Raw genomic sequence first — 26,773 nt, forward strand, 5'->3', positions numbered from 1 at the left:
ATTAATACATTCTCTTATTGATAGTTTCCCAAGGACTCCTGTTTGCTTTACATCATTTCCACTGATCTAATTCGAATAAACTCATTTACTTCATTTTAAGTCAAATTATTAATATAACAAAAATTTGTATTCAATCAAGGTATCTTATAATTCAATTTGACAGGTGACAACTAGATGATGTACCAACATTAAAATATTCAAATCATAGTTATACCTGAAAATGAATAATTTATTAACATCCAATTTGGAATCATAGCTTAATTCATTTATATTTCACTCAAGGTCTGAAACAGACTGAATCAATAATTCAGTAAGAGTGGATGTGGGCTAGCTGCAGGCATCCCTCCAGTGGCTTACTGTTGGTTGAAGAAACAGAGAAGTACAAATGATATTGAAGGGTCGTTTTCAGTGTTCAAGTCAAATATTTGCAGATAACTTCCCATCAGGCAGCGATGCAGGGATTATTGTTTTATTTGTTGATCCTACTTTGCAGCTGAACCCTCTGTATATCAGATTGATGTTGACTGGGAGGATCAATGTGAAGATTTTGTATCATTCTGTTGTGATTGTATTTGATTCAGGTTGTGTTTGCTTTATCAAACTGCTTGTTTATTAATCCCATGAAAAGCATTCATCCCTCTTTGGAAATAACGCTGAAATCCACAAGACTATTTCAAGTGTATCTGTTATGACAGGGATGTTTTAAATCAGTGTTTTGAAGTGGTGGTGAGACTTTAAGTGTTTTTATCTTTTAGGTTTAATACTGACTTCTCTTTCTTCTTTGTATCCGATGTCAGGGATGCTCACAGTGGCTCCAAAAGGTTTCCACTGTGCCGACACAGAGAGAACCTGCAATCCCTGTCTTGATGCGGCCAAAGCCTGCAACCTCAACGGTACCTGCAAGAGGCACCGCTCCTCCTATATCGCTACCTGTAGCAAGGAGGACACCAACAAGGGCGAAGTCTGCAGCAAGAAACGCTGCCATAAAGCACTGAGGTTATTCCTGGACCGTGTGCCCACTGAGTTCAGCCACCGGCTGCTCTTCTGCCCCTGCCAGAGTGAGGGCTGCGCTGAACGACGCAGGCAGACTATCGTGCCTGATTGCTCCTACAAAGATAAGGAAAAACCCAATTGTCTGGAGCTGCGGAGGGTCTGCCGCCAGGACTCTCTCTGCAGGTGAAGGAAAGGAAACAGTGGGTGGGGGTGTACTGTACTGACCTGTGCTGTATGCGTGAAGGGATGGCAGGGCAGACATTTGTTTTATTTGTCTGCATGTCTGTGTGTGAATGTGTGTGTCTTGTTTTGTTGGTTTGATAGGCTTTGCATATGAGATAAGCTACCAACAAACACATCTGAAGGTTCATCATCATCTTTTTGTATTCATGGGAAAAAAAAAATAAAAATTAGAACCCGCTTTAGAGAGAGTTCCTGTTTGATGGCAATTGCCTCCTTCTCATGGCATTCTAAAGTTTTATATTTCTCTGCTGTAACTTTGCCAACAAAGTAATTAGACTTTCAGGGAAGCCATAGCTATTAAACGCAGGATGAAGATGTGAGGCTAAGTTGAAGGGACAACGCTCAATTAAGCTGAACAAAACATTAGTGGATCACTTTGGCTGCATGGGCCCTCTATTGGATTCACGCAGCCGGATTCAATTCACACCTACCCAGCCGTGACTTGTTTCCTTGTGTTAGTGCTGCTGAGAGCAGGTGAAACATAGAGGATTTACTATCAGCCCTATCACCTGTCAAGCCCAGCCCATCGAAAGACTACACATACATATACTTCCTTCATTAGTCTAATAGCATAAAAAAAGTTGGGAGACATTTGAATAATTCTAAGCATTTAAAAGCTCATTTATGAGCCTAATGGAGTTAAACCAAGTGTTAGACCCTTGAAAGCTCATTGCTAAAAATAATACTTGTGATGTGAGAATTACCAGAAGGGAAAACTTTTGGCCACTTTTCCCTTTCCCAGTGTGACAGATGATTAGGCAGCTGATACAATTCAGTGACAATCAGTGATGGGTCCTTACAGAGTCAATGTGTTTTATACACTGAGTAGCTGTCCAACCTCAGAAGGCACTGAAGACGATAGCACCTTCTTGGATTTATTACTTGCAGTAACTGTCAGGGAATTAGACGCCAGCCACTTCTTCAGAAAAGTACAATCAATTATTTTTAGTGTTTGTTTTAATGTGACAGCTTTGGAATAAATGTGGTTAGCCTATTATGGCAGACACAATGACCACTATACAAATCACAAAACATTTAAACACATTCAAGCTGTTTATCAGCACATTTCTTCGGCACTAATTAAATTGATGATATCTGCACAGCATGAATAATAGACATAATCTAAGTGTGAAAACATTTTGTACCACTTATTGTTTTTCTCCCTTTAGAAATAGTGTTTTTTTTATAGTCACAAAGATTCAAATTAGTCTCGATAGCCATGCATAGCAATATTTTGTGAGAAGTATATCTATGGTACTTAACATTTATGCAGGTGAGCAGCCTTTGATGCTGAGTGTTAATGATGAAAACCCAATTCCTCTCCACCAGCACTGAATCCATCCACCAGGCTGCTAAAGTAGGGAAACTCTATCGCCTCTCCTCCGATTTATGATTGTCCTGATAATTACCTGCTTGCCTGCATTGTGTAATCTGTTTTCAGGTTGAGTGGCTTTCTTTGACCTTTAGGCCCTCAGGTGCCTGCTATGCACCTGCTTATTGAGAAAGATGAAATAGAACGTTAAAGCTCATTATCTGTGGCTGCGTAATGCCCTGCTGAGGTCAACAGCTCGATGAGCGTGTACACACTCATACACGGACACACGCTGGCATGCTCAGCAACAGACCAACAACAACGCAGCAGCAGCCATGCACACACCCAAACACGCACACACTCACTTGCAACCACTTTGAGCTTGGACGTGACTCCAATAATCCAGTCTTTGAGTACTGTGTTGTCCTGCAGTAAGTGCTGCCATGCAAGAGAATGTTACAACGATTCAATTAAAGAGAGGTGTCATTGGTCAGTGCCGGGCTGACAACGCTCTGATTGGTGATTTTCTCTTACCTTGAGGTGTCCCCAATCACTGTGAAATATTCCTTAAGTGTCCTCTGTCTGTCATGATGTCCTCTGACTGTTACATGATCATCACAAGACAGTTATGTGTCCTAGAAGACCTTAGAAACAGTGATTTGTTATTTTATTTGATCTGGTAATTTATTGAGGTAATGTAGTAACTAACACATTATATTCTTAATTTGTTCTGCACCTTCAGTATGTTGTACAAGCAAATTTAATTTAAGTCATTTGTCATGCTAATGAGGGAAAAGTCCAGAGATTTTGTGTAACCTTGGTTTTGAAACAACCCTCCCCAAACTTTTTAAACACAAAACTCACAACACACTCAAGAACAACCCCAGAGGAAACTTTCCTCGGCTCTGTTCTACCCTCTCAGTGATATGTTGATAAAAGCAGAGGAAGATCATTCAACGACAGGATCCCCTGGGGACGCCTGTCTGACTCTAAAGGGGGGATACACAGCTAGTCCAAGACTCTTTCATTTTAAAACTGGGGATGGATTGAGAGTGGAGGGAAGGAACGGTAGGATAAAAAAAGGGAGGGAGAGATAATGAGACAGAGAGAGAGAGAGAAAGAGGAGAGGGAGGGTCGCATGATTGATCTGGGCCGTAAAGCTACTGCAGTGGGTTGGAGGTCATTGGTTTGGTCACACAGCTATGGATCTCTGCAGCAAAATCTGCTGGCCATCTTAAAGACGAGCTTAGCTCCCTGCAACACGATGAAGAGAGGGTCACGGCTCAAAACACACCCAAGTCATAATGGATTTAAAAATGTATACTCACCTATTTTATTATTTATTTTAGACTTTGAAAGGCCAGCAATTCCTTGCTTTACACCCTGAAAAATGCCTTCAAATATTTGCTTTTTTTTGTTTTACCTTGAGCATGTTAGATGCCAGACCTGTTATGTTGAATGCACAGTGACCATTCGGCTACCAGGACACTCCTAAACAAGAGATAAATATTTGAAAGGATTTCATATATTTAATTTTGACTTGGGCTTAGGTACCATATTGCACCAAAAGATTTCATTCTCTTCTTGGTCTCTGTGGAGGAAATTGTTGACATACTCTTGAGATCTAGGGACTGTAGATGGACAACGAACAAGTATTACATGGTGTAGCTCTTATTTCTTACACCTGGTTGTATTTCTGCTGCAGTTGTTATGTTATTTTCTTCCATAATCCTGCACAAACAGAGAAAAACAGACATTCCTTTTTGTTACTGTTCTCCAATCTTCCTTACTTACTGTCCTCTTGTTTCTCTACGCTGTGTTCTCACCATGCTTCCAATGGATCCAGCAGCTACAGTATTCATTTAGGACTGCTGAGTCCACAGAGTGACAATGGGCTATATTTGGATGTGCTGTTTTGGGTAATGTACTGTGAGCATTCATGTGTACATGCATGTATGCAAGCAGAGAAAGTCCCTATCCATTTCCATGTCAGTTCATGCAACACAAGCCCAATGAAGCCTTACCCAAAGAACATTGAGTTGTATATGTGTAGTGTATTGATTGTCTGAAGGATCAATACAACACTTCTATCTTTGATTTATATCCCGTGGTCTCCAGCCTCACTGGGTGCTCTTTGATTGAGTTCTTTGGTCACTGGTTTTCAAAGTAGGGAGCTGAGAGACAATCGATCACTATACAGGTAACCTGACCCAGTTTGGGAGATGTACTGTACAAGGCTGCCTTTGCTTACAGAAAACTCACAGGTTACTACACTCTCTCTCTTTTACACACACACACACACACACACACACACACACACACACACACACACACACACCCACACACACACACACACACACACACACACACACACACACACACACACACACACACACACACACACACGCGCGCTGACTTAAATCAACAGTCTGTTCTGTTGTATCTGACAACTCAAGCCTCCACTGAGGAGGAACAGTATAGGGAGGATGACTGGCCCAGATGTCATTACTCTGTAGTTTCTGCACTTTTATCATCAGTTTCTCTCTCTCTCTCTCTCTCTCTCTCTCTCTCTCTCTCTCTCTCTCTCTCTCTCTCTCTCTCTCTCTCTCTCTCTCTCTCTCTCTCTCTCTCTCTCTCTCTCTCTCTCTCTCTCTCACCCTCTCTCTTACTCACTCACTTGCACATACATATACATACACACGATTGTGCTCTTGTACATGATATATTACCACAAACCCTTCCCTAACCCCAGTTCACACATACGGTCAATTCGCTGTGATGTACTTTAACTTTAATGAGCAGCCAGGATGAACAGGCAAATAGCAGTGTGGAAACAGATTGCTCAAGAAATTAACTATTGTGTGTCTGTATAGTGTAACAAAAAACTGCCTAGTCAGACCTGAGTAAGTAAATTACCTGCTCAATGCAAACATACTCAAGATAGTCAACAGACAGCCCACTAAGTTTAAATCCTTATGTGTGATCGAGGCATTACCCATCACAACTATATGCCTCTGCTACAATTATAATCCTTACTTTAACCTCAACCAAAACCACATTGGAACCTTAAATGTAAAAGTATGAACTCTCAAAAAACCCTGGACAAAAAGACCAAGATGTCCTTGCTTTCTACAGATTTTCTCACTCGCAACGTCTTAATCTCATAAAGGGCCCTTACAAAGATGGAAGTATAAAAGCATGCACCACACTTGCATCAGATTCCCATACCCCACCTTTAAAGTCTATGCTCAAGGTAATACCTGGACTCTTTCTATCTCCCTAGCTACAATACAAGCTATCAAAGTGAAGTGTCTTTTTCTGATAGTGTAAAGCTCTGGTTTTGCAAGCGAAGCATGTGTCAATTGGTGACCTTTTCCTCATACATACTAGAGTTTGCTGCAGTGTGCGGCTTTAATCAGGCCCCAGCTCCGGCAGAGACGTGCTCAGCTTGCTGGCTACACATGAGAGCGGCAAACAGGGTGAAAGGAAAGCAAGAGAGAGGGAGAGAAAGTAGTGAGAGGGATGAGGCAGGAACTGGAAAAAAGAATGTGCATTTAATGCCAATACATAGATTAGTATATGCCCATTTAGTTTCCTAACAGTAATCTCTAAGGGAACATGGTATAGCGGAAAACTGCAGTCATTACTGACTAGGCCCCATCCTTTCCTCCACAATCTCTTCCTCCTGAGGTGCTGAATCTATATTAATGCAAACATTATCAATAGGAATTCAGACTTATCTAAAGGATGGTTTATGTGTGGGTTTGAAGTGTCAATTAGGGCTTGCTCTTTCACTCTTTATCCCTTTACTCTAAACTTGACTTTGCACTTAAGAAGTCTCACTGAAAGCTGTAGCATGAATCTCTCTTTCAACTTTTCTCACAGAGTTCTTAATATATGACTAATAGCTATTTAATTACTGGTAAAAAAAAACTGTTCCGCAACACACTGCTAACTCACTCTGTCACTTTTTCAGGGACAGTTCATCCATTTGTTTGACGTGTACACTTTGTGTGGGCAATGACTGTTTGCCTTGTTCAGGGTGTATTTAGGGAGTTCAGATAACCTTGAATAATCTACTCACCCCTTACCAAACAGACAGTACTGGGTTGTGTGTGTGGCATGCTTGATTTAACATTCATTCCAATGACATAACATTCAGTAGGGGGTTGTAAGACATCTGCAGCGGGTGGCATAGCAAGAGGCAGGGAGAGAGTAAGCAAAAGAGAAAATAGGGCAAGTAAAAGAAACAATGAATTGCAAGCTGATTTTATGGTCATCAAACAAGGAACATTGTAATCATGCATAAGTAAGTGTTTCAAAATTAAACAAAAAGTGGGTTAATTAAATGAAAGTGCAAGTTCAGATTGTTTTTTTGTTTTTTTTACTTTGGATTTGCTGCTTGATAATGCAGGGGAGGTTGTGTCACCAGATTGTGACAGATTTGTCACCAGTTTTTGTTAGTTTAAATTATCTGCTGAGTAAGGGGTGAAAGGTTGTATCACATGACAGCTAAGCAAAATTGCCTTGTGTTTTGACTGAATGCTATCCGTCCACGTTGCCCTTTTAGAGTATTGACTGGGAATCCCAATGAGTACAGAGCTGCCAAAAAAGGCAGGCCCCTGTCTAGGCACATTCAGGAGAAAATAGCTGTCGGTGAAATGGTCAACCACCTCTGACCAGAGAAACAAAGAGACGGGTCTCAGGGTCACCAGTAGAAATTTAGGTAGGAGAGCAGGAGCAGAATGCCATGCAGCAGACCAAATTATAAGACACTGAAGATTGCGCTTTAGTGGACAGAAAAAAATATATAACTCTGACATATATTATGCCCTTTTAATCAAAATATATTCATAGCACTCCATTCACAAAGTTAGTGCTGTATTGTTAGGCTTTTCATAATAATTGGTATGACGCAATGAGCTGTGCTGCACAATGCAGAAAATTCAGTGTCAAAAGACAGTAATAGTTTTCAGCATTGTCAAGGCCCATTGTTTGCTTTGGCATTTAACACCAAGTGACAAAAGGACGCACACAAGGCTGCTGAGTCCTATTGATTGAACCAGGGTCAAATTCCCTTGCTGTGTGTTTGCACATGAGCACTTGAGGCTGCAATGACAATCAGTCTCATTGACAACAGGGCATTAATGAGAGGGGAGAGGAGAGGAGAGGAGGCATGAGATTCATTTGCTTCATGTAACTGCTATTATGTTGCCTGCTATTGTGTCATGGTTATTGTTATATTTTCTGTAGGTGAGTGAAAGATATGGCCTCTGCAGCCTCACTAGCCTGAAGACTGAAGGAAGTGATAAGAATGAAGAGCGGTAATTTCCCATTTAGCAAAAATTATCATCCATAGAAGAACTCACATTTGTAGACAGAGCACATGGGGGAAGTCTCTAAACCATATAGGATTCTCAACAGACTGTTGTTTTTAATGTAGAAAGGAAGCTATTAGAGGACTTTGGAGCCTGATAACTGTTTTTCTTCCTGCCTCTCCTCCCTCAAGAGGAAATGGTTTCCAAGACTGACACTCATCTGATTTGAGTCACATTGTTTGTCACGGGCATCAAGTGATAGGAATAAGAATCCATATAAAAAGCCATTAGTTTTCTATTACTGCCAAGCTGGATGGACAGGCACTCAGCGCTCAGCCGAATCACTGTGTTTAAAGTGTCAGGTTGGCTGAAAGAAGTCTACCTCTGTGGGGGCTCCCCTGCCACTTCCCTGGGGGCTGAGTGGCTGAAATGACCATAAAACTCTGTTGAGCTAGACAGCCTGTAATTTCAGCAGCGAGTGGCGCTTCGCCGAGGTATAATGGAAAGCCTGTGGAAGCCATGAAATGTGCTGCATCCCGTGTTGGAACACCATTGTCTGAACACTCAGGACACCTCTCTAAACTTTAAATTACTGTTTTTAAGCCATCATTGTCTGAAAGAGCTCCGCTTCTAAAAAGAAACACATTGCTTGTTCAGTTTCTTTAATCTTCCGTGGTCTTTGCCTTTCCTACAAAAATCTGACGTTCACATTCTTTATTAACACAAAAGTAAAAGACCCTTTGCCCATAAGAACTAGAAAAATGTAAAATGCAGTTCTAAAGGTTGCTTTGTATAGGCACAGTTGAGTTTTTCCTCTCTCCCCCTTTTAAGTTATATCTTTTTATCACCTGTGAAGTAAAGTGCTTTCTTTTAGTCCGAACAGAGACGGGTGAGAGAGAGCTCTGAATGAGGGGGACAGGTGTTGAGAGGGATACATTTATATTTGTGTGAGTCTTCATTTTATTTATGAATTAACATTATGTACTGTGTATCACTATTTGAGTGTATGTGCGTGCATGTGTGTGCATCTGTATCAGTCTTTGCAGGCATGGTAGAGCAAGCATATGTTCTGTTCTCTGAAGCGAGGCTTGTCACGTCGAGAGGCTCTCCGGGTGATTTGATAGGAGGGTGGATGGAGATGGAGTTGGAGTAATGAAGTGAGTCTGAGTGGGGTTTGCTGCTGGAGGCCCCAAGCCCATCACACCACATTGCCTGCATCCCTGCTATGGTGAAACACACAGAGAGACAGAGAACGACAGACAGGAAGTCAGAGAGATTGTAACCTCATCACCCCATATTCCCCCTCAGCCAAATCAGCTTGTCTCAGCTGTCTTCATTTGCAGACTTAGGATGCAGCATAACAGTGAGAACACTGGTCTTTAACTCGAAGCGACAACAGAAGGACTCTCTCTGTGATAGACTGCATTATAGCTGCATGTACACTCTTCTCTGAGTTCCCGGAATGACAGTGCTCATTGTGCTGACGGCAATAGATTCAGTTTTTGCAGATAAACGTGTAGGTACAGGCTCAGTATTGTTGCAATGTATCTCACCCAATCCAGTTAGTCCAGAACCATGTGAAAAAGCCAAAACATGATGAATAAGTGATAAAGTAGAACCACTGTAGAAGATAATAAGTGATACAGCTGTAAAGTATATTTAAAGACAAAGCAGTATGTAAATTTATGTGACATTAACATTCCATCTGTTTATACTATGGCATGCAGTGGTGTGCACCATCAGCACTTTGTTTTTGTTTTTTTATATAAATCTCTTGCTCAGTGCACGAATACCGTCAAACTCTTACACTAACTACAGTATAATTCAATTACTAGATAGATATTGTAGGCAATTAGTCTAAATTAAACATTAACAGTTTTCAGCACATGTGAATGTGTATATACATAAATAATGTGTGAAGTGCTGTTGTTATTTAAAGGGGAATTATCTACAGGTGTTCTATTTGCACATGAAGTGATTATTAACACATATGTTTTGAGACACTGGGATTATTACTTACTTGAGGGAGACCATCTAAAGGTGAAGACTATGCATACTTTTCTTTTATGAGTTTTATGCTTAGATTGTCTTAGACAATAGACTGTTCTTGCAGCACAAATGAAGGTAATTCCTTGTATACATGGGATACACAGTGAAATAATGAGGAGAGAAAATAGAGTTAAACATGTAGAGCGTAAGAAAGGCACAAGATGTTAAATGTCTAGTGTGGGCAGCAGCATTGGTTGCTGGCTCGTCAGGCTTAAAGTTATGTGCTTGTGTCCAAACCACCGGTAGTTCAGACCAATCAGCGTCACGAATCCAGCTGCCTCACAAGGTAAGGCAGTAATAGACGGTGATGGACAAATGGTTCATCCAATCATCTGCCAAGCATTTTCTGAAAGTGCCTGCCCTTTTTAGTTTCCATAGACGACTTCTCAGATAATTCTGTGTAACCAACCATATGACCCATCAGGTTATCGGACTCCAGGATAAACAAGATGTTTTGAAATGTGTTAAAAATAACTCTAACCCTCCTCAGCAAAGTGAAAGTGAAAACCTCTGACTAAATAAACACATTTTGGCACCAGGAAAAAAATCTGTCTTAATGAAACATAAACAGTACCAACACGGCTGGCTTAAGATATAGTCTGACGCTCACCTGAATGGTGAGTCATTTGTTTATGGTAATTAAAATGTGCCACAACTAATGTGACAATGATGTTTTAGCATCCTTTAAAAAACACAGAACTGATTGACTAGAAATACCAGAGAACATATGAAGTCAAATGCCCTTATAAACCTGTATATGTGTGTGTGTGTGTGTGTGTGTGTGTGTGTGTGTATGCGTGTGTGTGTGTGTGTGTGTGTGTGTGTGTGTGTGTGTGTGTGTGCGTGTGTGCGTGCGTGCGCGCGTGCATGCGTGCATGCGTGTGTGCGTGTGTGTTTGTGTGTGGGTGGATCACGACAGCTTGTGGTACATTACAGTACCTTTGAACTTAAGGCAGCAAAAAGTGGTCAGGCTGGGTCAGGGCGAATGATTCATGACATAGAGAGAGACAGAGAGGGAAAGAGAGAGAGAAATGTGCAATGGATTGTGATTCACTTAGTGGGCAGCTGTGATGTGAGCAGTACAGACAGAGCAACTTTGCACACGCTACTCCCAATAAACCCACTTAACTGGATTAGCAATGCCACCCTGGGGGCCTCCACAGACTTAAAGCTCTTATCACAAAAACTCACAGAAACAAAACATACTATTTTTATCAGTTCTCTCGGTTTTTGGAGAAAGTGAGTTTGGGAGACAGTCGAGGTGTCAAGGATATGCATGGAAGAGGTATTTTCTTATCCTTACATAGATTCACTACTGCTGAGTATATGTTGCTTATTGTGAGGATAGTAAATAGCTTGTTGGTAGTGAGGTGTGTGTGAGTGAGACCTGGTTGTTATTCAGGACACCTGTTGTTGCACCCTGAAAACAGATGTTGCATATTTTCCCCTTTTGATGCTGGACACAATTGGCAGCTGCTCGAGAGCAAAAGTGATGCCAAAAAATTATGCCCAGTGCTTTGAATATGTGTTTATTTTTGTCTGTGTATATATGTGTGTGCATCTGTCATGTACTTGGATTTTATGACTGAACCCTGCCTCTTTCCCTGACTGTGCTGTGTTTCATGTTTGTCGCACAGGTCTAGGCTGGCGGATTTCATTGTAAACTGCCGGAGCTACCCGCCCACAGTGAGCACCTGTCCCAACCAAGACAATCACCAAGCCTGCTTGGCCTCCTACACGAGGCTCATCGGTCAGTATGGTCAGGGCTGCGGTTGACTCTGTGGTGGAATGATAGTGTGTTTGTGTGTGCAAGCAAGAGAAAAAGGATCGAAATGGTGAGAGACATACAGAAATGCACATTTATCCGCAATATTTTTCTCACATTTCAGATATATAGTGAGATAGAGTGATGGTTAAGGGTCTATAGAAAAGAGACAGTGTGACAGCAGTTTCTCTACCTTCAGTTTTATTCTAGAGGCAGGCTGGCAGGCAGAAGAGTGAGACCCAGTTTTTCCCTCCTGGCCTGATATCTCCCCCCAGCACACTGGACATCAGTTCACTACTAGAAGTAATTAGAGAGAAGAGGCACATAGAGAGCGTTTACTTAATTAAAAAACTTGATGACCATCTGTTTGCTCATAGTAAATATTGCTTAAACAATGTGCCCTGACTAGTACATGCATATTTTTCAATCTCAGCCAGTGTTTGATAACGGCACCTTTGTGATGTTGCGGCAGCATCACAGAGCTCACAAAGAGTTTCAAATGCAAATTTGCATGAAATTCCTTTTTTTTAAAAAAGCATAGTGTTTGTTGAAGTGTCGATATTTCAGTACTTCCCCACCGTGTGTCATAAATCGTGTAGTATGAAGCGAAAATATGCTGTGGCGCTTCTTGGATTTCTCTGGAAAATGCTACACAAAGTGCATCTAACGCCCCTGACTCCAGCTAAAAGCATCGACACAGAGAGACATTTGAAAAGTAAAATGTTTTGGTACAGTAGTGTTATACTCAAACAGCACGCACAGTTCCTAAAACACCTACTTTGCAAAATATTCATAACATAATGGCCTCTTTACATCTAAAATAAAGCATTACAGAATACTTCACCTTTACATAAACTCAAACAGTATAAGCCCATTCCTATGACTAACATCTTGTTGTCCATTTTATATACTATTTGCAATAAATATAGTCCATTATTGTCCATTAGTGACCCATAACTGTTAGACCTAATGTGTCTATGTGTCTGTGTTTGTGCATGGATACCCTCACAGGGACGGACATGACTCCCAACTATGTCGACAGCAGTTTCTCCAACTGGACCGTCTCCCCGTGGTGCACCTGTAAGGGCAGCGGAAACCAAGAAGAGGAATGTATGAAATTCCTGCAGAGCTTCACCGATAACACATGCCTAAGTGAGCATACTCTGCATGTATCTAAAATGTGTTTTGTAACTGATAGGGATCTGACAGTCATGTAATATTGATAAGAGCATAAGTGTGTGATGTGGTAGTTACTTTTGCTGCCATATAAAAGTAGAGCAAGGCATGAACTTCGATCTAATGCAACTTTAATGTTTTCATGTCAGATTCTGTTTTTCAGTGTTGTTGAGCTCTCCAGTAAGATTACTGTAGATGAGATGTTGTTTAGGAGTGGATGTAGGGCTAAGTGCATGGACAAATTAAAGGTGGGGCTGGAGGACAAAAGAAAATTAACTTAATGTCAGTCTTAATTTAGTAATATTATTTCAATTAAATAGAACATAATAATGTATGTCTTTTATTTGGTAAGGGAGGGACAAGGGAGGAAATAAAGCTGGAAGGATTATATGAAAATATTTATGGATGGGTGTATGGAACTTCTGAAGTCTCCTAATGAGAATTTGTCTGTAACATAGTTTGATACAACTTATCCACGGACACCATTTTGCCCACTGATTAAGTTGGAATTAAAGTTCTTAGTTTCCCAAGAATTTCTTATCACTTCTCATCCATCCTTTGGGCAAGATCTGCCCAGACTTTAATACAAAAGAAACCAATTGCATGTCATTTTCACATTCAATCTTAGAGAGTTTAAGGGCTTATCCTCTACAGGAGAAAATGTCATGAAAAGGAACAGATCTAGCACAAATGAAATAATCGAGGCAGCTAAAATACATATCATTTGCACATCTCATGCATAACACAGGTTGCAGCATGACTCCGTGGTTACCTCAAACATCCTTATGCTTCTTTAGAAGTAAAATACAGCAAGCTCCATCCTTGCTATGGTGGAGCGAGCAGTGTCATCAGTGCTACAAGACACCATTGCCTTTTACATGTTCCATTGTGTGGATAATGCTTTCAGACCATTTCAATAGATTGCTGGGGTACCGTTTTAGCTGAGTGTGCAGGATGAGGGATGAGGCTGGGAGCTGAGGAGGCGTCTTGAAAAATAACACAAAATGCAGCATCTTCTCTCTGCAGTCAAGGGGAACGGGTGATAAACTTCGACACACCAGGGAGGAGAATATACACAAAACCTCACTCACTGTATGAATATATACATACATACATACATACATACATACATATACAGTATGCACAGGCAAATGATCTTCAGCTCCACATGACTGCCATCAACCCCACAATCTCACCATTATCATTCCATCTTTGCTGCTTCTTTGAATGTTTCCGCAAAATAACTTCTTTTTTTTAATACATTGATTGACAAACCAAAGCCGGTTACAAATGAAAAATATGTATGTGACAAATAATTTACTCTCCTTCACACTTTCTCCATAGACATTAAAGCAAGAGTAGTCTTAAAATTTAGTCAAATATGTGAGGAGGCTAACCGAAAAAATCCCAGATAAAAAGATGTTATAATGAAGGTCAAACATAGTCTGAACCCTGATTCCCCTCCTCACTCCATCTCTTTTCCTCTTGCTCTTTCCTCCCTTAACTATTACCCCATCTGTCCATGCAGGTAGGGCAATACAGGCTTTGCCCAGAGTTTAAAGGAAAACTTATCCAGAGTCATTAAAAAAACTAAATTGCTTTGGCAATCACTCAGTTGAACATTTGAGTACAGTAAAACATCCTGTGTGGAGGCCCTCCAGCCAACTAGTTTGATTTATGACTTTATTCCCCAATCTTAAAGCATCTGTAGGGGGAGAGCTAGCTATAGCCGACCCTGACAAACTGATGCGCAACATCGCATGTCTCAGCAGTACTTCACCAGCGTTTCACCGCTAGCATTAAAGTTGTTAGGCTTCACTGGTGAGCTCTGTTTGTCTCCTTTCTGTGCTTTTTATTTTCCAGCAGCAGCCCAAATCACTAGCATCAAACAGAATGAGAAACATGAAGTGTGATTTTGTATGTGTTAAGCGTACAGTTGTTTGTATTTGTGTGTATGCCTTTGTGTGTGTTTTACAGCGTAGTATGTATTGTGTGTATGTGTGTGTGTGTGTGTGTGTGTGTGTTTTGTGTGTGTGTGTGTGCAGCACTGGACAGAGGAGGAGACATACAAATCCATGTAGCCATATCTGGAGTACTAAGAACTGTATTTTTGTCCATCGTGATTATGCATGTGTGTTCCATAAGTGTCCTGTTTGTCCTTTGCGTGGTGGTGGGGAAAAGCCATTCTCTCCTTTGTTTGTTAATGTTTTGAATTTGATCAGTCACATAAATCTATTCAAAGTCATCTCTGCATGCTGACCTTATAATGGACATGGTTTCCAAGCAATTACAAGCCTTACCTTCTCTCTGGCTGAACAAAGAGAAACAAGCCTCGTATTTTAAACAGATGAACAGTGAAAAGGTACTCAGCCCTTATTTTACCATATCTGGCTGAAAAGCTGACTGAACAGGGATTTATCACATTTTTGCAGGGACTCACACATGCACTTAGACACAAAATTACACATACATACACTACATCTGCAGGCGGATGCACAAGCACTCATATGCATTCACAGTCCACTGCCCTCTGTTTGAGCTGATTGATTTTCTACTTTTTTAAAGATTCCATCTCTCATTGTGGAACTGCAGGCAAGCAAATTAGAGTTCATCATCTCAAGTGCAGACATTATGCTACTATTTGGTCAGTTTGCAATCTGAGAACGGCTGTTGCAACATAAAAGGGTTTTTGTAATGAGCTGAGGACATGAACCATAGTTGTTTGTATGTGATATTGAATGTTTCCATTGTCTCCACATGATTCTCATACAGAAGGATTATTACCTTCTAAATTAATTGCATAAACATGTTAGACATTCAAAAGGGAGGCGCAGCTTAAAATATTAAACATAGGGCAGTATTGGCATTTGATGACAGATTTCACAAACAAATCCGAGATTAATGTTTTTGATTAGTTTGATGTACAACTCTCAAGTTTACTGAGCTTACTTACAAGAAAAACACTGGCTCTCCATGCTCTTTTTACTCCTTCCCCACCACTTCCTACTCTTCCCTCGTTGCCTGGGTTGCTAAAGATTGGGCAGAGGACCAAGAAGTTGACTTAGAGCTGTCTGTGTTGTTGCTGGCTTCTTGCTGGGATGGTAGTCAAAAACAAATTACTTTATATCTCTGTCCCCACAGGAAATGCCATCCAGGCCTTTGGTTATGGGATAGACTACATGCAGAACAAAAATGTGTCTGTCCCAGGCCCCTCAGTGACGACGAAGACAGGGTTGGATAGGTCGACAGGCACCTCAGAACCTCCCTTTGTCATCATTGAGAAGGTAAAGTATTACAGATGTTACATTTATATGCAAAATGTAACACAGAGTCATTATTTACTGTTGCTTGTCAATCAGGTTGGCTTTACCATATTGTATGGGTCAGTGACAAATAAGGGTTGGCAAGATGAGAAATTCAAAAGTCTCTTTAAAATAGTCTTATGCATCAGGTTTATTAATAAATATATTTTGTGTTCATGTTGGTTTTATGTCATTTGAAATGTAAATTATGTGCTGATAAAAAACATTTTACAACAACAATCATTGTAATTTTGAGTTAAATCATGTTTTGTATCATAGAAAAAAAAGAAAAAATCACCTAACAACGACAACTCATAAGTCAACTCATAACTTGTCTTCTATTGTGAATGACTGGTTCCAGTCCTCCATCATGAGTTCAGAGGTTCTGGCCGAGAGATAATGTAATTATATTATAAAGAGGTCAGGTGATTGAGGCCAGGTGAAGACATTCTTCCCACACAGCTGTTTCATGAATCAGCATTCATGAATGCTCTGAGACAAACCACTTTTTCCTTGTTAGGAGATGGCAGATTAGATTTTTTTTGTTTAGTAACGAAATAGCAGAAATGTAAATTATTATATATCACAGATGTTATGTCTGAGTAACATTTCTTATTTAAATGAAGTTTTGGATTTTTAGGTATTTTAAAGCTACAGTACATTTATGATGATACATCTTTAATAAGCATCACTGTTTTCTAACAAAATTAGCATAATAAATGTCTGATATTTGACAAAATAACAAATTTGACACCTGTGTAAGCACATGGCTTTGGTCTCAATATTTGAAATATATTTTAAAGTAAATGTTCATTTTAATGAATCCTTATGAATTATCAGTATTTTTCTGGGGTTACACCATGGGACATATAAACTGAGCAAACCTGACTATGTCTACAAAACGTTAGTTTAGGAGTAATTGTTAAGAGCTTCTAACCTTGTGAGGCAGCAGTTGTGATCATCAGGAGTCCTTCTCTGTAAAACCACTTCCTGTTATATGGCCTTCTTCACAATTTTAACAAAATGGCCTTTTAAATGATGGTTACACTTTAAGACACTTGACTTGACATGATTCCCCAAACCAATTTAATATTTAGAACAATTGTATTCCATGAACCTTTATTTAATATGAAAGAGCGATAATGTAAGATTATGCAGAACTAGTTGATGCAGTGTTTTATTGAGAATCTGAGCATTTTTAAGCAAGTATCATTTTTTTGGTTCAAGTTTTGATGGTTACACCACTGGGACATTTTTGAACGTATTCTCTCAAAATGGATTAAAAGCAGAAATGTTATATTTGGTCCACAAGAAAAGAATGTGTGCGAGGTATTCATGCGTTCATTTTCGAATTTGAACCCCTTTAAATTTGACTAAACTACATGGAAACAAAAAAAGTAATGTCACGCCTCTGACCTGTTTATATATGTATATGGTCTAACATTTAAACAGAAGTGAATCTTTTGTTGCTGCACAGATATATCCACACATTTTCAGCAGTTCCAGCAACTTCTTTGCATAAATGGACCCATTACACGAAGAACCACAAAAACACTCCTCCACTCTTTTTCCATGAAAGGAGGATTTTGTACAGTGGCAAAACCGTAAAGCTTAACATGCTACACTATTGACATTCACATCACATTCAATCTCTATGCTTGTTAAAGCAATTGGCACATCAGAACAGAAGCTTTATGATAACACAGTTTATGCTACACCCAAGATGATGACATTTGGTTGAAATACAATATTTCTCTCTCACACAATGAAATAGTGAAAGAAATGGGAGGTGGGGGTTTTAATCTGGATTAGAGGTTGTAAAATACTGGCCCAGGGCCTGTTCTCAGCTGAATGCTGTCTACTCTGAAGACTGCAGTCTATAACTGGGTTCACCGTCTGGAGCAGAAAAACATCACTCTTTGTTGTGCAGCAAGGATGCATGTGTATTTGTCTTTTAGAACTGCACTTCATTTGCTGTTCAAGTGAAATGTGTAAATGACAGTACCATATTGTCTGCCAAAGTCTGTCTCTCTTGAACAGGACAGACATATTTCTCTCTGCACTTGGGGCAAAGGAAAGGTTTTTCTTTTTTCCTTTCTTTTTTTTAATCTGTTGAGTTTGATTAGTTTTTACAGTAAAATATTGTTCTGGTTTACAGATGTATTTTAGATCTGCCGTGCAGCCTTCTGGTATAAGACTAATTATGTTTTTTACCTTTGCAATACACAGTAACCAAGCTTGGCTGAATTAGACATTGTAGTATAAAACTATACTTTTAAAATCTTCTACTGTTGCTGCAGCTGCTGTTGATGCTATTGTTAATGTCATTTTTCAGTGACCATTACAGATATGCACAAAATCCAAGCAGTGTGCAATGTTTATGAATGCAAATTTGTGTGCTGAATAAATGACTCCCATTAAGACATCTATTTTGAGTAATTCCAGGGGCTTTCACAGCTAATAAATGGTCACACTGCACCCGAGTCATGCAGTATTGTCCTTTACGCAAAAACCCTCATTGTTGTGAAGACAGCAAATTAAAACCTTAAAAATGTTGCAAAGAGGAGAATTAATGAACAAGCATCACTGATAACAATAACGGTGTTTATGTATGGGAAAGGTGTTGAGGAGAGAGAGGATGGTCGGAAGGGAGAGGATGGTGGAATTGCTTTCTCCAAAGGTCCTGTGTGTGTATGTCAGTATTGATGCACCGCTCTGTGCCTGTCTCACTGCAGCGTGGTGTTTAATTTATTGTAAAAATGGTAATTAGGAAACAATAAGACGTGTGATTACTCAAGCAGGAAGTTTATAATTAGAGAGGGAGCTGGTAGGGACATTTTGGGCGGCCCTGCATTCTCAGACAACTATGCCTGGCAATTAAAACTTGTCAAACTTCCATGGCAGATAAATTGGGGGAGTGTTGTTATGGTATGAGTTCTCTTGGCAGAAGACTGACTGTCCAAGGCTGCAAATCTCATGGTGGCCAGCACGGACCCCATAGGAACACACACATATGTGCATGCGCACGTGTGTACAAATAGTGTGTGTAATAGAATACAATAGGTTTGTGATGGATGGATGGACGGAAGGTGACCATGACTCCAAAGGATAAGTTAGCACAGTTAGAGAAAAGTGAATATAGAGGAGAACTTGCTGTTTGTGACTAAGCATGTTCATGCCGGTCATACTGCATCCCTATAAACTAATGTAGATTAATTATTATTTAAAATGTCACTGAGAATGGTTGTGGGCTTTATTTAATGCTCAGTGAGTTAACATGTGGGCTGAAGTTTGGTTGTTTGAACATTGCAAGTCAGAGGAGTAGCCATCACAGGCGCTGCTTTGTTTATATACAGAAAAAAACAATTGGTTTCCCATATACTAATGTGGAAATGTGGAGTTTGATGAAGAAAATAATAATCTCGCAGTGATGTCTTGCCATATTACTGGAGTCGGTGTGGGTCTCACAGATAAAATGGATTTTTGTGTGTCTTATAATTGTAATCCCGATTTGAATTTAAATATCCTCGTTTAACATATTCTTTAAATAAGAATTAAGAAGAAGAATTTAAATTGAACAGTCCATTTTTATTGCATATGACATTTGATTTAAGATGCAATATAAACCAATTTATCCATGCAAAAATCTGTCCTCCATCTCCCCAATGGTTGATGAGAAGTTGGTGTTGCCTGTGTTCCCATGTTACACTGTCATGTGGTTGTTTTCAGCACAATTGAATTGAATTGATCGTGGACAGAAACTGCATAACTCAGGGTTACTCAATAACTAGCCTTGGGAAATGTGGCTCTATTGCACTGTAAATCTGACAATGTGCAGATCGAAAACAGCCACTGTCAACATGTAGTTACCTGTTCAATGACGAGTGTGATGCTTATCAACTGTTTTAATAAACACTTGTGTGGAACTTTGAGCATGAAAAGCATGAGTAAACAAATGCATTTTTTGACATTGTCTGTACTCTGTCACGGTGTATGCATATGTATGTGTGTGTTTGTGTTTTTTTGCCATGTGTTTATGTGTGCATGTGTGTGTGCCTTCTCAAAAGCCTGAGTGTATGTGTGGATATTGGCTGCAGCCAGATATCTGGACTCATGTCAACAGGCTGCTGCCACACATCACTGCCCCTGCTAATTAATTGGCTTTTAGTTGCGGATGTGTTTGGTGCATTGTCAAGCTACCCATAGCTTTTTTCCCCTTTTTTGGCAACTGTCATTTAACCATTTCTTTATAGACTGACTCTGTGAGTCTGTTGGATACACCTTTTTTCTCCATCTCCCTCGCCCCTTCCTCCTTCTCTCCCTTTCCATGAAAACAAAAATACCTGACCTGTTAATATAATTCCACACTATTTCCTAGTTTCATTATTTATTTTTTTGTTTTTGTGTTGCCTTGTTCTGTTGGAAGATGAGGTACTGATAGATAACATCTGAGTAGATGTTTTTTTTTCTATGTACAGGGAAATGGGCTGAAGTGCAATCTCTGCAAAGGTTACATTGGTGAAGATGAGTTGAGGCGATGGTGGAGGAGGAGGAGAAGAAAATGTTTCATGTTCCTTATGATGTGTTTCTGTATTGCTGTGCTGGACTGAAAATGATACCTCTGCAAATTGAGCGAGACTACTTTAACTTGGAGGCAAATGGTTATGCTTTGTGTTACGGGAATCCAAGAAAATTGAAAAAGTATTCAAAATGCTAACAATTTTATGGAATAGCACATAATAAGGCCATTGTAGTGTGGATATAACAGTGCAACTCTGGAGGCCATAGAGTTTAATATCTGGACTGATGTGTTCCTACTGCTCTCTGCTTTAATGTGAATATTGTAGTAAACTGTATTTTGTTTCAGTATACACATTGTACAAGTTGATTTTCTCCTGTGCATAAAAATAACCAATATAATATTTTGGGCAAAGTCAAATTGGATACAGGGGGTCTTGCAACTGTGTTGGGCTTTACTTGCTGTAATTTGTGCCTAGTGAAATATTTAAAGAAATCCACAGCCACTGCTGGCTACAGTAGTTATGTGTTTGGCTTCGTAGCATGTTTTTCTTGTAAATAAAGTCTGTAATGATAGCTTTAAAAACAGTTTAGAGACTTGCTGGCGCAACCTAAAAGACTTTAAGAAAAAAGTCCTTGCAAGAAGCTTTCCTTTGTTGCCAACTTGTTTAAGAAGCAGAGAACATACTAAGCAGCAGGGGGTTGAACTATACTTCACATATCAAAACATTTGGTGGATCAAACACTTGAATGTTTGTGCCAAAGTGGGTCTGCCATGGATACATGTCATTTCTTTCTCTTGCTCTGACTTTCTGACTCATGTTCTCTCTTCTTCTCCTCAGCTCTGACCCTATCCTGTCTCACCTCCCTCCTGTCTCCCCCCCCCCCCCCCCCCCCCCCCCCCCCCCCCCCCCCCCCCCTCTGTCTCATCAAATGCCAGAACAGGAAAGAAGCACAAGTGTCTTAGTCATGTCTAACCTTTACACATCTCTCTCCCTCTGTGTGTCCCTCTATCTGCCCAGTATCGTGAACCGAGTGGTGGCTCAAACAAACCCCAGGGCCTGCCAGAGGATCACTCCGCCTGTCTGTGTGCCAACGTCTGGGCTCTGCTTCCCGGCCTGGCTTTGGCTCTGGTCCTGGCTCAGCATGCCTTATAGAAGCGCCAGGAGGAGAAAAAAGAGGTCATCCACCCACAAGCTGATCCCAAAAGCAGAAGGTGTTATTTCTGAGACTGATATTAAGAAGGCTGAATCTCTGGGCAGTTGACATAAATGGCATTTATGAAAGAGGAAAAACAAAAGGAGGAAAGAGGCGGAAAATATTTAAATGTTACAACTGTGAATTTGTTGTTCATTTAATGTAATTTTAGGACGGATCACAACTGTGATGGAGCACATGGCTTTAAAAAAAGACCCTTGTTGTGAGATGCCACGAAGGCCATTCTTTGGGAATGATTCTCCCTCTGACTGAGACACAAAAAACCTGGAGGGTTTCTATACTTTTCGCACCAAAAGGAGGGTGACAGGGAATGAACAACATAATTAAAAGAAGACAGGATTGACATAAAAAGAAATTGTTTCAGAGGGAAAAGAAACGAGCAAGAGGTAAATGGGGTAGAGTGAGAGCGAAAAAGGAGAGAGAGAGAGAGAGAGAGACATATTTCTGATATCAGTCACACTTTTTTTTTTGTCTTGAATTGATTCTTGACTTAATCTTCTCTTGGATGAAGAGACCACAAATTTAGGGGCGGGGATGGGGGATGATTACATTCTGTCTCTTCAACACTAGTGTAAACTCTAAACTGTAAAGCCTACTCAGTGTTCTAAGTGTTGGTATAGTATCTGTGACCATAATCAATCTACCGTACAGCTCTTTCATTTGGGTGCTACAGTATACTTTTTTGGCAGACAGCAAAATTAATTGAAGACGGCGATGATGCAAGTTAATGATTCTTTGGTGATTTGAGATGTTGTTGTTAATGACTGTAGGTGTGCGCCATACATCCACCTGCACATGTGTATATTCTGTCTCTATGTATATAAACATCACTTTTCTTTCATTCAACCTAATGATATCTACAGTACCTTGAATGGACATTACTCCAAACTTATGATGATTGCTGTATTGAGTATGAAAAAAGATTTGGTACTAATGGAAGGCCTTCATTATCTGCGTTTATATTTGTCTATAAAGGTTTGATGACAACGAATGTATACAGGGATGAGATTAAACAAGCTCTAGCTGCTTGGAAAGTCATTACCTGTGTGTGAGTATCATACTGTGTTCACTGTGTGTGTTGACAATTATTACAGCGTGTGTGCATCTGTGTTTACATCCAGGAGAAATGGAGCTTATAAGGAGCGGCTGAAATTGCTAGTGAGGGGGTTCGTTCGGCCCCTTCAGAGAGCAGAGGTTATGATGCATAGTGTAATTAACTGCAGGGTTTTTGAGAATAAGGGCAAGTGCTTGTGACCCAACCAGGACATGTTTTAACTCTGTTGTTTCTCATTTTAAGGAATATATTAAATGTCCCATATTTTAGGAATTCAAACATTTCCTTAACGCAAATACACACAGTTCTGGATCATATCTATTGACTGAAAAACAATGTAATTTAAGATGACATTGTGGAAAAGATGCTTATTCACTTTTTTGCAAACAGTTAGAAGAGAGGATTGAGACGCCTCGTATCTGTACCAACTCTGTCTTCTCGAAATTTCATTCACATACTACGACATTGCAACAACAAATACATTTTGTTGGAAACATAATGCTGACGAAATTACAACGTTGTCCTTTTTTCCCCCACCTAAAGATCCAATTTTGCAATACAGTACGCACGAGCATATACAACATCATTATCAGATGTCTGTGTTTATGTTAAGTCACTGGCAGCACTTGGTTAAAGTTAGAGAAAGATCATGGTCTTAGTTTAATACAGAAAAAGACTTAATATTTTAATGAAATGACAATCTTACATCAACCTTAACCAAAGTGCTTTTGTTGCCTAAACCTGACATCATGCAGGACTCAAACTCTAGTCTCTGGTGTCAGATTCCTGCATGTTGTAAACTCCCTGACCACCTCCCCCCAACTTCACAGCGATATATAAATGTAGCGCTTTATTCATTTGAAAAAACAGTGCCTGTGAACATAATCCAGGCAGCGGTTACATTTGCTAACGCAATGTAATTTGGAAAACAATTTAGTGTAAATGTAATTTTGAGGACACAAGGTTGCTGCATGTTGAATATGAAACGAATGGTAGCAGCTGGTTAGCCGTAGCTTAGCAGTAAGACTGGAAACAGCTAGCCTAGCTCTGTACAAAGCTTAAATGACAAGCTTGGGTTATACAGAAGGTTCTGTTTTCCATATTTCACCTATAAATCAACATCTAATCAAGGTGAACCACCCAGCTGCTGACCAGAGCTTGCTTGCTTTTAGTCAGATTGTGTATACTGGTCAGTAACCTTACTGTTGCGTCTCTGAATAGTGTCCCATAGTCTTTACTGACTGTCCTTTAACTGCATTGTGTATGAGAGTTTCAAACTTCATTTTATTGTACTTGTACAATAATGGTAAAGATATCTAACATTATCTAGCCTAATATTTAGCATAAAAACATGAGAGTGGTATGAATCTTCTTGCCTAACTCTCAGCAAGAAAGTAAAAAAGGATATCTCCCCAAATTATGAACTATTCCTTTAGGTTAATATGGTCTTTTCAGTAAAGGAGTTTCATACTGACTTTGGTCAAACTGACGTCTTAAAGGAGAGATTCTGATCATGGGACAAAACTCAAAGGCCTATATCTGTAACAGATGGAGGACAAAACACAGTCTTTGTTCCTTTTCTTATACCAGCTGAAGTTAATACCAGCAGAAACTTCAGCAGTCTGTGGTGGCTGAATCAAGTGGGTATCTTCTGAAATGATTCCCTCCTTTTGGAACTTTCTTTCCACTGCAGCTCAGCACATAAATGCAGTCAGGGGAAACATAGAAAGGGGATTTCATACTCAAAGGACTAGGCTTTGGAAAGCACTCACTTGATTTTTGCACAGAACAAGGACTGTCAGCTTTGTCTGCCATCTTTGAGTAGCATTAGGAAGGGATCTCACCAGTGTGGAAAAGATGAATGATTACAGCAGCCAATAACTTTTTCAACGTACATTTGAGAATAGGATGTAAAACAGACTTGTATCATTGGAACTGGAAAGCATCAAGACTAATTTGAAATATAGGATCTGGTTACTTCAGCAAATCAGTGTATTCAGTGGACTGAATGATTGTGCAGTCATTCAGTATAACATGTAATATTGTAACATTTGACTGCACATTTATTTGCAAAATATTTTGAATAGCAATACATTTACAGTATTGCGATCAATATTGGACAGAATCATTTATGTTAATTAACTTGGACAATAAATAACTATATTCATTCACTAGTATTCTTAGGGTATAAATATATACTAAAAATATTATTTGTACCTCGATGAATTGCTATTCTTTTCTAAATGTGAAAATAACATGTGCTTAGAGAATATCCAAACTTTCACTGGCATTTTTGCAAATGAAAAATGTATTTTTTTATGTTTATGCTTGCATAATTTTTTCCCTTCCTTGCAGTGAAAGCATGTTGAGTGTCGACGTGCAATCAGTGTTTCCACCAAAATGTTTATGTCTTCAGGCGACACATCAAGTATAGTGTTCTGCCACATAAATGCATGCTACTGAATCAAACAGCTTTATGTTACTGGCAGATTCAGAAACAAGGTTTACAATCTGTCACTGGAACCGATATAAAATTAAACTGTGCTCAATATGTTATAGTTAACAGTGGTTTCAGCCTATACAGTGTGGTCAGGTCTGGTAGAAATTACAATGATTTCCTAAACTGGTGAGTTTACTGCTCTGTGCTTCTGAGAATCTGAAATGTCTAACACTCCAAATCGTATTTTTAACCGTGAGTTCCACAATCAACACATCTGAACAATGACACTGTGTTTGATGTTTTGGCTCGCTCTTGTTAACGTTTTAGATGTCAAAAGATATGGTGAATGTATACTGTATAAAAAGAAAGAGCAGACAGTTCCACTTTAGGCATTTTTCAGCAGTCTCATCTAATAATCACATTTGTAACATCAATCGCAGTTTCAGACTGTGTCTTTAAAAACGTAACTTGATAACGTCGATAACGTAACCAAACACATTAGTAATTTGCGTGTGCTGTCAGAAGTAATTCAACAACCTGCATCCATCTCAAGCATCCCTCTCTTTTTTATGAGATATTGTGTCAGGCAACACTGCTTTCCCTTTGAATTATAATGTACCTCAGTAAAAGTTTACACACTCCTCTAAATTACTTTTAAGATATAAAATATGTGATTTAGAGCTATGGATCTTTTAGTAGAAAAAAAAGGAAAATATTGCAAGCATGATGTGTCAAAACAGTTTGATTTAAACAAATCTATCTAAAACATATCTAAAACATTGACAGTAAAAGTCAAGCTCAGTGTTTGAGAATCAAAGAGCAAAAGCTTCTTAACTTACATCAACATTTAACAATTTTCACAGGGAGAAATCCATCAAGGATGAAGCAGAGCTGCCACTTCACCAGCAGGAACAGCCACAGTGGTCCATAATGCATTACAGCCATAATGTAGTGCAGATCCCATCACAGACACAGCCCGATGCTCAAGATTTTTCCCTTAACACACATATCTGAGCATACTATGGTGAGATGTGTTTGGCCAGTTTGATACCTGGGCCTTTCTTTAACTGCAGTTGCTTACACCTCTATATATTTTACATTGTGCCTGAATTATTTAGAGCTCATGAGTCTGCCGCATGATTTTTACTTGGGCAAGGCAAAATGCTAACAGACTGCAGCATTTGTACCTGAATGATAACAAGAATCTGGTGATGTTTCTGGGTTATGTACTGTAAGAAGTCAAAGACTGACACGTCATGTTCAACCCTTCTGACAACATAAAAATGTTTTTTGGCTTTCACCCTTTGAGTAGAACCAAAAAAAGAGTTTTCCTTCAGTTAGTCACGCCTCCACAGTATGCCATAAATGTAAATGACTGCATTTAT

At 39.6% G+C, this 26,773-nt stretch overlaps 1 protein-coding gene across 1 annotated transcript in view; it reads left to right on the forward strand.

Moving 5' to 3' along the window:
* Positions 1–22,941, forward strand: part of LOC133978476 (GDNF family receptor alpha-2-like) — a 49,207-nt gene extending 26,266 nt beyond the window's left edge. The window contains exons 4-8 of the mRNA XM_062416723.1: positions 798–1,176; positions 11,553–11,665; positions 12,692–12,832; positions 15,998–16,140; positions 21,699–22,941. Of these exons, the coding sequence (XP_062272707.1) occupies positions 798–1,176; positions 11,553–11,665; positions 12,692–12,832; positions 15,998–16,140; positions 21,699–21,833 (911 nt within the window). The 3' untranslated portion in view covers positions 21,834–22,941. The remainder of the gene's footprint in view (positions 1–797; positions 1,177–11,552; positions 11,666–12,691; positions 12,833–15,997; positions 16,141–21,698) is intronic.
* The last annotated feature ends 3,832 nt before the right edge of the window (positions 22,942–26,773 follow it).

The sequence above is a fragment of the Scomber scombrus genome, chromosome 4 (assembly GCF_963691925.1).
Source record: "Scomber scombrus chromosome 4, fScoSco1.1, whole genome shotgun sequence".
Taxonomy (NCBI): domain Eukaryota; kingdom Metazoa; phylum Chordata; class Actinopteri; order Scombriformes; family Scombridae; genus Scomber; species Scomber scombrus.